This window comes from Oryx dammah, unplaced genomic scaffold, assembly GCF_014754425.2.
Source record: "Oryx dammah isolate SB20612 unplaced genomic scaffold, SCBI_Odam_1.1 HiC_scaffold_18, whole genome shotgun sequence".
In the NCBI taxonomy this organism is placed as follows: Eukaryota; Metazoa; Chordata; class Mammalia; order Artiodactyla; family Bovidae; genus Oryx; species Oryx dammah.
Genome location: NW_024070202.1, coordinates 25097757 through 25111157, shown reverse-complemented (window position 1 = coordinate 25111157; position 13401 = coordinate 25097757). Strand labels below are relative to the sequence as shown.

General features: G+C 38.6%; 1 protein-coding gene across 1 annotated transcript in view; it reads left to right on the top strand.

Moving 5' to 3' along the window:
- The window catches only part of CRPPA (CDP-L-ribitol pyrophosphorylase A), a 362731-nt gene extending 350240 nt beyond the window's left edge, over positions 1 to 12491 (top strand). Inside the window, exon 10 of the mRNA XM_040260600.1 lies at positions 11783 to 12491. Coding sequence (XP_040116534.1) covers positions 11783 to 11887 — 105 coding nt within the window. The 3' untranslated portion in view covers positions 11888 to 12491. The remainder of the gene's footprint in view (positions 1 to 11782) is intronic.
- The last annotated feature ends 910 nt before the right edge of the window (positions 12492 to 13401 follow it).

The following is a 13401-nucleotide window of genomic DNA, read 5'->3' as shown; positions in this document are numbered from 1 at the left end:
ATGAAAATCTCCAAAAGATTTTCTTTTAAGTTGTCTATAAAGATTTGGAGAATAGTGATGTCATAGCTTTTCCTGCCATTCTTTGAGATACTGTCCTACAAAAGTCACATAAATTTGATTCTAACAGCATACCATAAAATTATTTATACTTCTTTATTCAAGTAGTGATTGTCTGTGTGATAGGGTAATAGGGTTTAATGTTTAGAAATATACCTTTTAAAAAGTACTTTAAGTTTAGTCACACTGGGTATGGCTTCCCTATTGTCTCTAACAATAAAGAATCTGCCTGCAATACAGGAGACCTGGGTTTGATCTCTGGGTCCGGAAGGTCCTCTGGAGAAGAGAATGACTACCCATTCCAGTATTCTTGCCTGGAGAATTCCACGGACAGAGGAGACTGGTAGGCTATAGTCCTGGGGTTGCAGAGAGTCAGACGTGACTGAGCCACTAACACTTTCACTTTGTACACTGGGTATAGTTTTGCTGAAAGTTGTCCTTTGAAAAAACTGAAAGAGATAGTTGATCAGTAAGGGACTTTGAGGATATGGCATTACAGAAAATCGACCACTTGTACACTTGCAATGTGTTACTTCTCCATCACTTGCTTCTGGACTGGCAGACTTTGCCTATCTAAATTGTGAAGTAGATGGTGATGCTGTGCTGTGCTTACTCACTCAGTCATGTCTGACTCTTTGCGACCCCATGGACTGTAGCCCACCAGGCTCCTCTGTCCATGAGATTCTCCAGGCAAGAATTCTGGAGTGGGTTGCCATGCCCTCCGCCAGGGGATCTTCACAACCCAGAGATAGAACCCAGGTCTCGGAGCAGGGGAAAAGAAAACCTGCTGTGAATGATGAGGTACACGCTTCATCCCCAGTCTTCTGTGACAATAAAGAAATCCTCTTTCCCTTGATTTTCAAAGACCTTGCCAAAGGTTTTAAAGTCCCATAAGAGACATGTGTACCCCAATGCTCATCGCAGCACTGTTTACAATAACTAGCACGTGGCAGCAACCTAGATGTCCATTGGCAGACGAATGGGTAAGAAAGCTGTGGTACGTTTACACAATGGAATATTAGTCAGCTGTTAAAAAGAATGCATTTGAGTCAGTTCTAATGAGGTGGATGAAACTGGGGCCTATTATACAGAGTGAAGTAAGTCAGAAAGAAAAACACCAATACAGTATATTAACGCATATATATGGAATTTAGAAAGATGGTAATGACCCTATATGTGAGACTGCAAGAGACACAGGTGTAAAAAACAGCCTTTTGGACTCTGTACAAGAAGGCAAGGGTGGGATAATTTGAGAGAATAGCATTGAAACATGTATATTGCCATATATGAAATAGATCACCAGTGCAAGTTCAATGCATGAAACAGCACACTCAAAGCCAGTGTACTGGGACAACCCTGAGGGATGGGATGGGGAGGGAGGTGGGTGGGGGTTCAGGATGGGGAACACATGGACACCCGTGGCTGATTCATGTCAGTGTATGGCATAACCACTACAATATTGTGAAGTAATTAACCTCCAATTAAAATAAATTAATTAATTAAAAAAAAACAAATGGGGCCTAATTTAACTTAAAAGATTTTGCGGAATAAAGGAAACCTTTTGACAAAAGGACAGCCTACTGAATGGGAGAAAATATATGCAAATAGCATAACCAATAAGGGATTGATATCCAAAATATGTAAACAGTTCATAGAAGTCAGTATAAAAAACAATGTAATTAAAAAGTGGACAGAAGATCTATATAGGCCTCTTCTTCAGGGTTGGCCCGCTCTCACACCTTGAGGGTGTACTATCCTTTGTTTACCAAATAAAACTCTAAGTTGCAACCAAAAAAAAAGTCCCATGAGAATTTTTGCATTGAAAAAAATGTTACACTACTGAAAATAAGAGATATAATCATGGGAAGGAAACCTATCCATCAACCAAAAAAATAAAAAAAAATATACAGTATGTACAAAAAAGCCCTCCAAGTACAGGATTGTATTGATAAGACTTAATTACTCTAGAGTAAATTGAGAATTATATTTTTATTTTTTACGTTATTTTTATGTTTTAAATATAGTTATTTTTGCTTACTGGATTTTTTTTAAAATTTTTATTTTTACTTTATTTTGCTTTACAATACTGTATTGGTTTTGCCATACATTGACATGAATCAGCCACGGGTGTACATGAGTCCCCCATCCTGAACCCCCCTCCCACCTCCCACCCCATATCATCTCTCTGGATCATCCCCATGCACCAGCCCCAAGCATCCTGTATCCTGTATCGAACATAGACTGGCGATTCATTTCTTACATGATAGTATACATGTTTCAATGCCATTCTCCCAAATCATCCCACCTTCTCCCTCTCCCACAGAGTCCAAAGACAATTATATTTTTAAAAGATAAAAGTAATCAGAACTTTCATGAATCTTTCATCTAAACACAGTGTATAATAGCCAGGACATGGAAACAACCTAGATGTCCATCAGCAGATGAATGGATAAGAAAGCTATGGTACATATACACAATGCAGTATTACTCAGCCATGAAAAAGAATACATTTGAATCAGTTCTAATGAGGTGGATGAAACTGGAGCCGATTATACAGAGTGAAGTAAACCAGAAAGAAAACACCAATACAGTATACTAGCACATATATATGGAACTTGGAAAGATGGTAATGATGACCCTGTATGTGAGACAGCAGAAGAGACACAGATGTTTAGAATGGACTTTCGGACTCTGTGGGAGAGGGAGAGGGTGGGATGATTTGGCAGAATGGCACTGAAACATGTATACTATCATGTAAGAAACGAATCCCCAGTCTATGTTCGATGCAGGATACAGGATGCTTGGGGCTGGTGCATGGGGATGATCCAGAGAGATGATATGGGGTGGGAGGTGGGAGGGGGGTTCAGGATTGGAAACTCATGTACGTCCGTGGTTGATTCACGTCAATGGATGGCAAAACCAATACAGTATTGTAAAGCAAAATAAAGTAAAAATTAAAATTAAAAAAATAAAACTAAAAAAAAAAAGTAAACAGTGTATTTCTTCAGAGTAATGTCTGTTCAGAGCCTGTATCCATTTTTTAACTGGGTTGTTTGTTTTCTTTTCCATTAAGTTGTATAAGGTCTTAAATATATATATTATGGATTGTAAATCAATTATACTTCAATATCAAATAAAAATGTTTTTAAAATAACATATTTTATCCTAATTCTGAAGGTACAAAGTGATAAGGAAATAATTAAATATGACAAGTTTCTAGTTAAAACCCATGGTGAATTCTAATGCTAAATAATTCAGTTTGAGAATATAAAAAATCTAAAATAGCAATTTTATGTTGATATTTTATTTGATTTTTTCCTGATTTTTAAAAAATCCAGCTGTCAGAAACTCTTTCAAGATGTCAATGAGAAATTGCTAACTTGCTGAATAAAATTAAGTATATATATTTCTGTTACTTTTAGCTTGACTTCCATTATATCTTTCTTAACCTCTAAATCAGCAGAAAGCTAAAACTTTGTGAATTATTGCTATGATTCTTTTGGTGATCTTTTATTGAAAATTGCAATATTCAAACAAAAACATTTTCTTTGTACAGATTTTGATTATTTTGGTGGGGGTAAAAATGTAGACAATATTATGAATTGTCACTTTTATATAGCAAATCAAATTTAGTTCCTTGAATTTAAATAGTCTTGAAAGTAAGTTTTACAAAGCTTACTTTTCTTACTAGAATAAAATGTGTTTATTCTGAAAATTTTGAAAATAAAGCAAAATATAAAGATGAAATAATAGCCATAAATCTGTCATCCAAGAATAACTCTTGTTTACATTTTGATATCTTTCCATCCAGTAATCTAAGAAACCTGGCTACTTTATGACCAGTTTCTAGTTTATAGTATAGCTTTAACCAAGAAAAAAAGTGAATGTTGCATTTTCCAGCTAGAAGTTATATTACTATTTTATGAGATGATAGTGTTTGCAGTTATTATATTTTTTTCCAAAATGTGACATTGTTATTAAATGAATAGAGTGGTAAAGTAAAAGAAGTAATTCCTGTTATGACAGTAATTTAGATTTAAGCAGAAATGTTGCGACGCTGTGGACTATAGCCCGCCGGGCTCCTCTGTCCATGGGATTCTCCAGGCAAGAACACTGCAGTGGGTTACCATTTCCTCCTCTAGGGGATCTTCCTGACCCAGGAATGGAGCCTGCATCTCTTATTCTCCTGCATTGGCAGGTGGACTCTTAACTACTAGTGCTACTTGGAAAATACCATAGACTTTAACATATCTTTTTATATATCCTCCCATTTTTCGTTTAATTAAAAAATTAATGCTTTTGTTTTTTATGTGCTATATAAACACTAATGTGCCATGTCCACAGTTTATTCTCTCTGACTGCTGAGTATAAATCAAAGTAAACCTGAAGCCTAGAAATGAATGTTGAAAAGACTCTGATGCTGGGAGGGATTGGGGCCAGGAGAAGAAGGGGACGATAGAGGATGAGATGGCTGGATGGCATCACTGACTCAATGGACGCGAGTTTGAGTGAACTCCGGGAGTTGGTGATGGACAGGGAGGCCTGGCGTGCTGCGATTCATGGGGTCGCAGAGTCGGACACGACTGAGTGACTAAACTGAACTGAATGTTACACATAGAGGTTCCCTGATGAGTCAGTGGTAAAGAATCTGCATCCAATGTAGGAAATGTGAGTTCAATCCCTGGTTCAGGAGGATCCATGCCCTGGGGAAGGAAATGGCAATCTATTCTTGCCTGGGAAATCTAATGGACAGAAGAGCTTGGCAGGCTAAAAGTCCATGGGGGTCACAAAAGCGTCAGATACAATTTAGCAACTGAACAACAAAAATTATACATCGTAAATAAACTGCTGATTAATTTGGGTACTTTTTTCTTAATTTTTTGTTGGGTGCACACTTTTCTTACAATACCTACATAAATTCTAGCTTATCACACTGATATGCCACTCTAAGAATCAGTCATTTCTTGTCGCAAAATATTTCTTCTCCGTCTTGGAACTCTACAATATTTTCCTCCTCTTTCTCTCATCATTTTATTCTGTCTCCCTGAGGAACCATTCCTGCCTTCTGTGATCCTACCACACTCTGAATCCCCTCATTTCTCTTATGCCCAGCCATGTTATCTACGGTCTAGTCTCTTGAGAGTCACTTGGACAGCAAGGAGATCAAAGCAGTCAATCCTAAAGGATATCAGCCCTGAATATTCATTGGAAGGACTGATGATGAAGCTGAAGTTCAAATACTTTGGCCACCTGATGCGAAGAGCTGACTCATTTGAAAAGACCCTGATGCTGGAAAAGATTGGGGGCAGGAGGAGAAGGGGACGACAGAGGATGAGATGGCTGGATGGCATCACCGACTCAATGGACGGGTTTGGGTAGACTCTAGGAGTTGGTGATGGACAGGGAGGCCTGGCATGCTGTAGTTCACGGGATCTCAAAGAGTCGGACACGAATGAGCGACTGAACTTTTTTTTTTTTTTTTTTTTTTTGCTGCTTTGTGTTCTACTTCTTTACTTGTCAAGTAATATTTTACTGCCTGTCATACGTTAGTTATAATACATTATAAAAGTAGTTCTGGCTTATTTTAGCTTCTTGCAAAGAATAAAATTTGCTCTGGTGAGCACTTGTGTTATTGGGAAATCAACTTGCTATTCTGGAGGTTGTTAAAGCTTTGTTCGGGCAGCTCTTGTTCAGTTTTGTCCTTATTCCTGGGCTGTAGGCATGGCCAGTCAGATCTCTCAGCTGAAGGTCATGAGTGTTCACCAAGGTCTCCGTGTTCCAGCCTAAATCACATCTAATCTCCTTCTAAGTACAGAGCAGCTTCTGAAATCTCTGCTCCTCCCTCCAGCTTGCCAATGAATATTCAGGGCTGATATCCTTTAGGATTGACTCTTTTATTCCCCATGGAGTCTCTTCCTATGCAAGCACCAAGTAGGAACTGGCCAAACAAGTGGAATTTTCAGCAGAATTTTAGGAATTCTTTGCAACTCTCCCCTTACCAGGATATTTTTTGCCCAATAGGAGCCACTTGGGCAATTTTAAATTGTAACCTTTGTTTTTAACATCCAGAGAGACCGTCATTCTCTTGGGCTCTATTTCTCCTCTTCATAAGTTTTAAAAAATTCTCTTAACAAGACATCTGGGGTGAATGTTAGCCAATGGTCTCTGCTTTCAAGGATGGTGGACATGTGTTGGTTACTGTCTTAGATCTGTAAACAACATTTTTACCTAGAGTTTTTCAGGTTTAATGGTTGTATATGGTGAATTAGTGAGTAGGTGATATCAGCTAGGCTGTTGTGGCTCCATAAAAATATTTCTAGCAGCTGTTATAATAGAATATTTGTTAGATGTCGGTGATTTACATGTCTTACTTGGTTTAGTCCTTACCAAAAAGATTCTGTAAAGTATATCAAGAGGGACTTTCCTGGGAGTCCAGTGGTTAAGACTTCACCTTCCAATGTGGAGAGTATGAGTTTGATTCCTGCTTGGGGAGCTAAGATCTCACATACCTAGTGGCCAAAAATCCAAAACATAAAACAGAAGGAATATTGTAACAGATTCAATAAAGACTTTAAAAAATGGTCCACATCAAAAAAGTGTTCAAAAAAAAATCAAGAATACATATCATCAGCATGACTTTTCAGCATTCATGGTGACCTTGCTCGTGTAGTTTTAACATTACACATTTTATCCTGTAATATTTGGAACACAGACAGGAATGAATGCCTAATACCATATATGTAAATATGGATGAATGATAATAAAATGTCCACCTGTAATGCCCCTCACATCTTTTGTCTCCACCAAGGGTTAAAATACTGTTTTGCAAACCTATTTTCAGCAGGAAATGCATGTTAAAGATTTATTTGCATTTTTTTTTTTACTTATCAATAGTTCTATAGAGAAATGGAGTTTTGAGATGAGTTTGAAATCCATAAATTATTTGTATATCTAATCTGTGTACCTACTAGAATTTTCTAAGTATGTGTCTGTCTCACCATCTTCTGTAAATTAGCTCTTAAAATTCCATGCTTTTCAAAGATGAAATGATTGAGCTCAGGCAGAGAGGGAAAACAAATATTTAGTGAAATACCATAGGTTCTTTTCACTGAATTCTAATGTTTGCAAATGATGCCTATAAACAATTACGAATCTTTAAAAGAACATTATTACTTAAATTCATTATTAGTTAGATATGTAAGTTATGGAGCAATCAAAATGAGCATGGAAGATTTATTCCAAATAGAGAAATGTGATTTTTCTAGCCCTAGAATCTTAAACTCCTTGGAAGAAAAGTTATGACCAACCTAGATAGCATATTTAAAAGCAGAGACATTACTTTGCCAACTAAGGTCCATCTAGTCAAGGCTATGGTTTTTCCAGTGGTCATGTATGGATGTGAGAGTTGGACTGTGAAGAAAGCTGAGTGCTGAAGAATTGATGCTTTGAACTGTGGTGTTGGAGAAGACTCTTGAGAGTCCCTTGGACTGCAAGGAGATCCAACCAGTCCATTCTGAAGGAGATGAGCCCTGAGATTTCTTTGGAAGGACTGATGCTAAAGCTGAAGCTCCAGTACTTTGGCCACCTCATGCGAAGAGTTGACTCATTGGAAAAGACTTTGATGGTGGGAGGGATTGGGGGCAGGAGGAGAAGGGGACGACCGAGGATGAGATGCTGGATGGCATCACCGACTTGATGGATGTGAGTCTGAGTGAATTCCGGGAGTTGGTGATGGACAGGGAGGCCTGGTGTGCTGTGATTCATGGGGTCGCAAAGAGTCGGACACGACTGCGCGACTGAACTGAACTGAACAGAATCTTAAACAGACTTTTTTCTGCCTTCATTTCTTTGTTGCTGTGCTGCTTCCATTATAAGTGTAAACTGGTTTCAGAGAGACTATGCAGACCACCTTTCCTGTCTATTTTTGAATGGAAAATCTTAATTGTCATCATCTGTTGTATGTCTCAATTTAATGAGACTTAGATGTGTATCATACCCTGCAACATTGTAGTTAATTAATCATTAAGAGTGACAAATATGTGTCTATAGTTGTTTTCTAGTTTTTTCAGGTTTAGAATACTTACTTCTATATTTATGAATGGTGTGTCACGAATGATATCTACTCCTATTTGTGAATCACATTTTAAGCTCAAACATATCTGGCTTTTAAATGATTTGTTAGTGTGATTTGATATTCTTGAAACTGACACAGAATTTGAAATCCATTATTGAAATATCATTAAAACTCACTCACAAGAGGCAAAGTAGCTACTGTTCAGCCCCAGTTCACCTTCCCCATCTCCACCTCTTAGAACACAATCAGGGAAACTGATGAAAAGAATAGCTGAAGCAGAGATAATCTCTTAACTATCATCATCAAAGATGAGAAACCTAAGCCTGGGCTAGTGTAGGCATGGTGGTAGTGGGAAGGCTTCGATAAGATAGCATTCTTCTTTGCACAGTTGCCAGACTTCTGGGTAAATATGTAAATAGAGGTAAACAAAGTAATCAAATACGTGTCATTGTTAATAAATGAATCAAACGGAAAGGGTGAATATATGTCCATCAGAGTCAGAGCTCCCTTTGCTTTGAATTTATTACAGTTTATGGAGTGCTACAGTGTGTAAGGCATTGAACTAGATTTTTCATCTTCAAAGATAAAATATTCTTTGTGTCAAGAAACGGCTCTTGTTATGTGGCAGCCTGGAAGGGAGAGGAGTTTGGGGAGAATGGATACATGTATATGTATGGCTGAGTCCTTTTGCTGTTCACCTGAAACTATCACATTGTTAATTGGCTATACCCAAATACAAAGTAAAAGGTCTTTTAAAAATGTGAAAGAAAGAAACTGATCGTCTGGTGGAATAGATGGTCAGCTAGAAAGAGTATTAGAATTAAGTAAATATTTACCTCACTCAAACTGAGTTGAACAGCAGTCAAAGAGATTTTAAGAGTCACTGATACCCGAGTTGAACCTCAGAGTTAGTTGGGTCAGCTAGGCTAGGATGCAAGTGGGACAGCTTTTCTGACAAAGGGATTAGTTAGTGCAAAGGGATGAAAGCTTGGAAAATGGCTTGTATGGGCAATCTTAAACAGTTCTACATAGCTTGGAAACTGAGTGATTTTAAGGGAATGGTAAGAAGAGGCTTGGAAGGATAAAAGACCTGCCAGTTCATAATTGATCGTGAAGTTTAAAGATAGCCTTCAAAGGATTTTAGGCAGAATTATGATGTGATCAGATTTTTATTATTTATAATCAGTATTTTCATTGCTATGGAGGAAATAGGATAGAAGAGGACAGACTTTAGAGAGACTACAAGATTGTTTCAGTAATTTTGAGCCCAAGGTATTATGCTGACAGTGGCAGTTTGAGTGGAACATATAGATAAAGAGGTAGAAGCAGGGGGTGCTAGCAATATAATGAATGTTGGGATAAGGCATTATGGATAATGCCAAAGTGTGGAAATTGGTCACTAGATCGCTCCATTTGGATATAGCTCAATTCATAACCCTAGGACCTTAAGGTATTAACTCTGTTTCCACTTTCATTTTCCTTTCATATTATCATCACTTCATACATTCAGGAAGCCTTAATGATTTTTAAAAAACCCAGAATTTCATAGAATATGAATGTCAAAGGAAGAATATGATTTCAAAGGCAAAAACCACATTTTAGCAACTTGTGAGGTAACTCATTTCACAAATCTGCCTGATAATTTACTTAAGAAACAAGATTTTTTTCCCCTCCACACCAGTTCTCACAGTTTATAACAGTTTGTTGTTGAAGAACACTAAGAAAAAGATGAAAAGAATTGCATCATTAGAGAAATGCTCACACTTCCGTGAAGAGCCAAAGTTGGTCAGATATTGGATTCAGGGAAAATAACCTTTTGTTTCATAGTATTAGCATTTGAAATTGTGTCAGTGCTTTTCTTGGTACTTTCAGCAGATATTTTTTCTATAACAAAAGTGCTTATAAAAGCATTTCTCCTTTATCTGGGGCACCAAGTCCCTGCCAGTGGCTACAGTCTGATTTCTAGCAGTGCTGAGCCCTTAGAACAGCAAGCCAGTGCAGAGTGACTCCATAAACTCATACTAGCAGAGCGTCTATGATTGGAGGCTGCCAGCGACTGAGTTCTGGTCTGGTTTCTGGTAGGGCTGAGTTCCAGTCCTCCCTTCTCTGGAGGCCCAGGGTAAAGTCCCATAATGCCTGGGTATCTGCAGGTGCCAGGAGATGTCTGTAAGGCTACCCCTTTTGCCCCCCTCTCACCCCTCCTCCTCCTCCTCCTTTCAGGCTGGCTTCCTTTCCTCCCTTTGAAATGTTTGAAGACCTGAGATATTTTCATTTACTGTTAGTACTTGGATCTGAAGTTCTGTCTCTATAGGCGATTTTCTGAGAGACTGTATCCCTGTATTTAAAGGAGTGTCTGATGAAGACTGCCAGGTCTATAGGTGTGTTTCAACTCTGTGTTCTGTGCTGTGTATTTTTGATGGCCACTTTGCTTTGTCTGGGCACCATTTGGTTTAAACCTGCTGCCTTTTTGTTAGAACTTGATTTTCTTTCCCTGTGCCTTGAGACCAGGGCTCTTAGGAACACTTATCTAGACCATCTCTAACTCCTGAGACTGAGGGAAAAATGGGAAAAAGCCTTTAAAATTTTTATTTATTCCAACTGTTTTTTATAAACTAGTAAATACCTGATATTAATGTTTATTTGTTGACCTAGTATAGACATGTCTTAGAGTAATTGACTTCCCTGGTGGCTCAGATGGTAAAGCATCTGCCTACAATGTGGGAGGTCTGGGTTCAACCCCTGCATTGGGAAGGTCTCCTGGAGAAGGGAATGGCAACCCACTCCAGTATTCTTGCCTGGAAAATCCCATGGGTGGAGGAGCCTGGGAGTCTACAGTCCATGGGGTGGTAAAGAGTCAGCCATGACTGAGCGATTTCACTTAGAGGCTGAGTTTGTGGTTGCCAGGGGTTAAATCTGTGCTTGGTGGTTGCCAGGGGCCGAGTCTGTGAATGGTGGTTGCCAGGGGCTGAGTCTATGATTGGTGGCTGCTAGGGGCTGAGAAGTGGAGGAAATGGGGGAGAAGTTGGTCAGAGGATAGGAACTTCCAGTTAGGAGATGAGTAAGTTCAGAGAATCTAATGGACAGCCTTGTGGCTGAATAGTTAACAGTACTGTATTGTATACTTCAAGGTTGCTGAGAGAGTAGATCTTAAATGTATGTGTGCATGCTCAGTCCCTCAGTTGTGTCCAACTTTCTGCTACCCCATGGACTGTGGCCCACCAGGCTCCTCTGTCCATAAGGTTTTCCAGACAAGAATACTGGAGTGGGTTGCCATTCCCTACTCCAGGGGATCTTCTTGACCTACAGATGGAACCCCTGTCTCCTCTCCTGTACTAGCAGATAATTTTTTTTTTTACCACTGAGCCGCCTGGAAAGCCCATAAATGTTATTACCCACCTTCAAGTGATAGATGTGATAACAAACCTTACTTGAGTAATAATTTTGCTATATATATATATGCACACACATATGTATATCACATCATCACATTATGTAGCTTAAATTTATACAGTGTTAATGTTTATATCTCTACACAGTTGAGGGGAAGTTTCTTTAAAAAATATTCTTTTAAAAAGAAAAGTAGCTCCTTGTTAAATGTAATGTGTTGATATCTTTTATTTCTAGAACAAATATTGTTCTATTTTCTTTCAGGAGGAACAGAAGCTACGGGCAAGTTTAAGGCGAGGCGCCACCATTATTGCTGCCTTAATCAAAGAGAGAAGTTCTGGACTCATTGGTCAACTACTGGTAGCATAAAGAACATGGAGGAAACCACCTGCTGTGTTCTTAGAAACATTCCCCTAAGTATTTCTTTTGTGCTTTCCTCCAAATTGTATATGGTAGAATGTTGAAGCTGTCTTGTAGAATTTGTAGGATGTGATGCTTCGGTGAACTTAAACACATTTTTATGCGCGCCAAATATAAATTCCCTAAATTGGAAAAGAACAAACAAGTGGAAAGTAATGGCCCTCACATAAAGAATCTTCTCACAAAGGCATGAAAGGGTAAAATAGAAATAATGAGGAGTCAGCTAATTCTCCAAGGAATGAAAGTTTAGAAAATGTCAACTATTATCTCTATGTTAATTAGTGAATCACTGTATAATGAGACTAATAATTAAGATTAATGATTATTGTTAATTCTAACAGAATCCTTTCTCTGTGAGTTATTTGAATTGCATTCTGAGTTTTCATATCTTGACAAAAAAGAGATAGCAGGGAACTATGATCTGAGTATCTTCAGCAATAGCCTCACATCACCTTAGATTCCTAAGGAGATAGACTCTCCTCCTGCTTTTCTAATGTTTTAAAATTGTATGTTTTCCTTGGTTTACGAAATATAGTTTTGACTTACATTTATTGAAAAGGCTTCTGATTTTTCTGAATAACTGTAAAAGAAGACTGGAAAGTGTCATGAAATTAATACTGGTCAATCTCAAGTTAGTCTTCTGAAAGGTGTATCAACTACTGGTAGTTGTTCAGTTTGGTTCAATTCAGTCACTCAGTCGTGTCTGACTCTTTGCGACCCCATGAACAGCCCTCCCTGTTCATCACCAATTCCCAGAGTCCACCCAAACCCATGTCCATTGTGTCGGTGATGCCATCCAACCATCTCATCCTCTGTCGTCCCCTTCTCCTCCTACCCTCAATCTTTCCCAGCATAAGGGTCTTTCAAATGAGTCAGCTCTCTGCATCAGGTGGCCCAAAGTATTGGAGTTTCACCTTCAACATCAGGCCCTCCAGTGAACACTCAGGACTGATCTCCTTTAGGATGGAATGGTTGGATCTCCTTGCTTTCCAAGGGACTCTCAAGAGACTTCTCCAGCACCACAGTTCAAAAGCATCAATTCTTCAGTGCTAAGCCTTCTTTATAGTCCAACTCTCCCATCCATACATGACTACTGGAAAGACCATAGCCTTGACTAGACGGACCTTAGTCTGCAAAGTAATATCTCTGCTTTTGAATATGCTATCTAGGTTGGTCATAACTTTTCTTCCAAGGAGTAGGTATCTTTTAATTTCATGGCTGCACTCACCATCTGCAGTGATTTTGGAACCCCAAAAAATAAAGTCTTGACACTGTTTCCCCATCTATTTCCCCTGAAGTGATGGGACCAGATGCCATGATCTTCGTTTTCTGAATGTTGAGCCTAAGCCAACTTTTTCACTCTCCACTTTCACTTTCATCAAGAGGTTCTTTAGTTCTTCTTTACTTTCTGCCATAAGGGTGGCGTCATCTGCATATCTGAGGTGATTGATATTTCTCCCGAC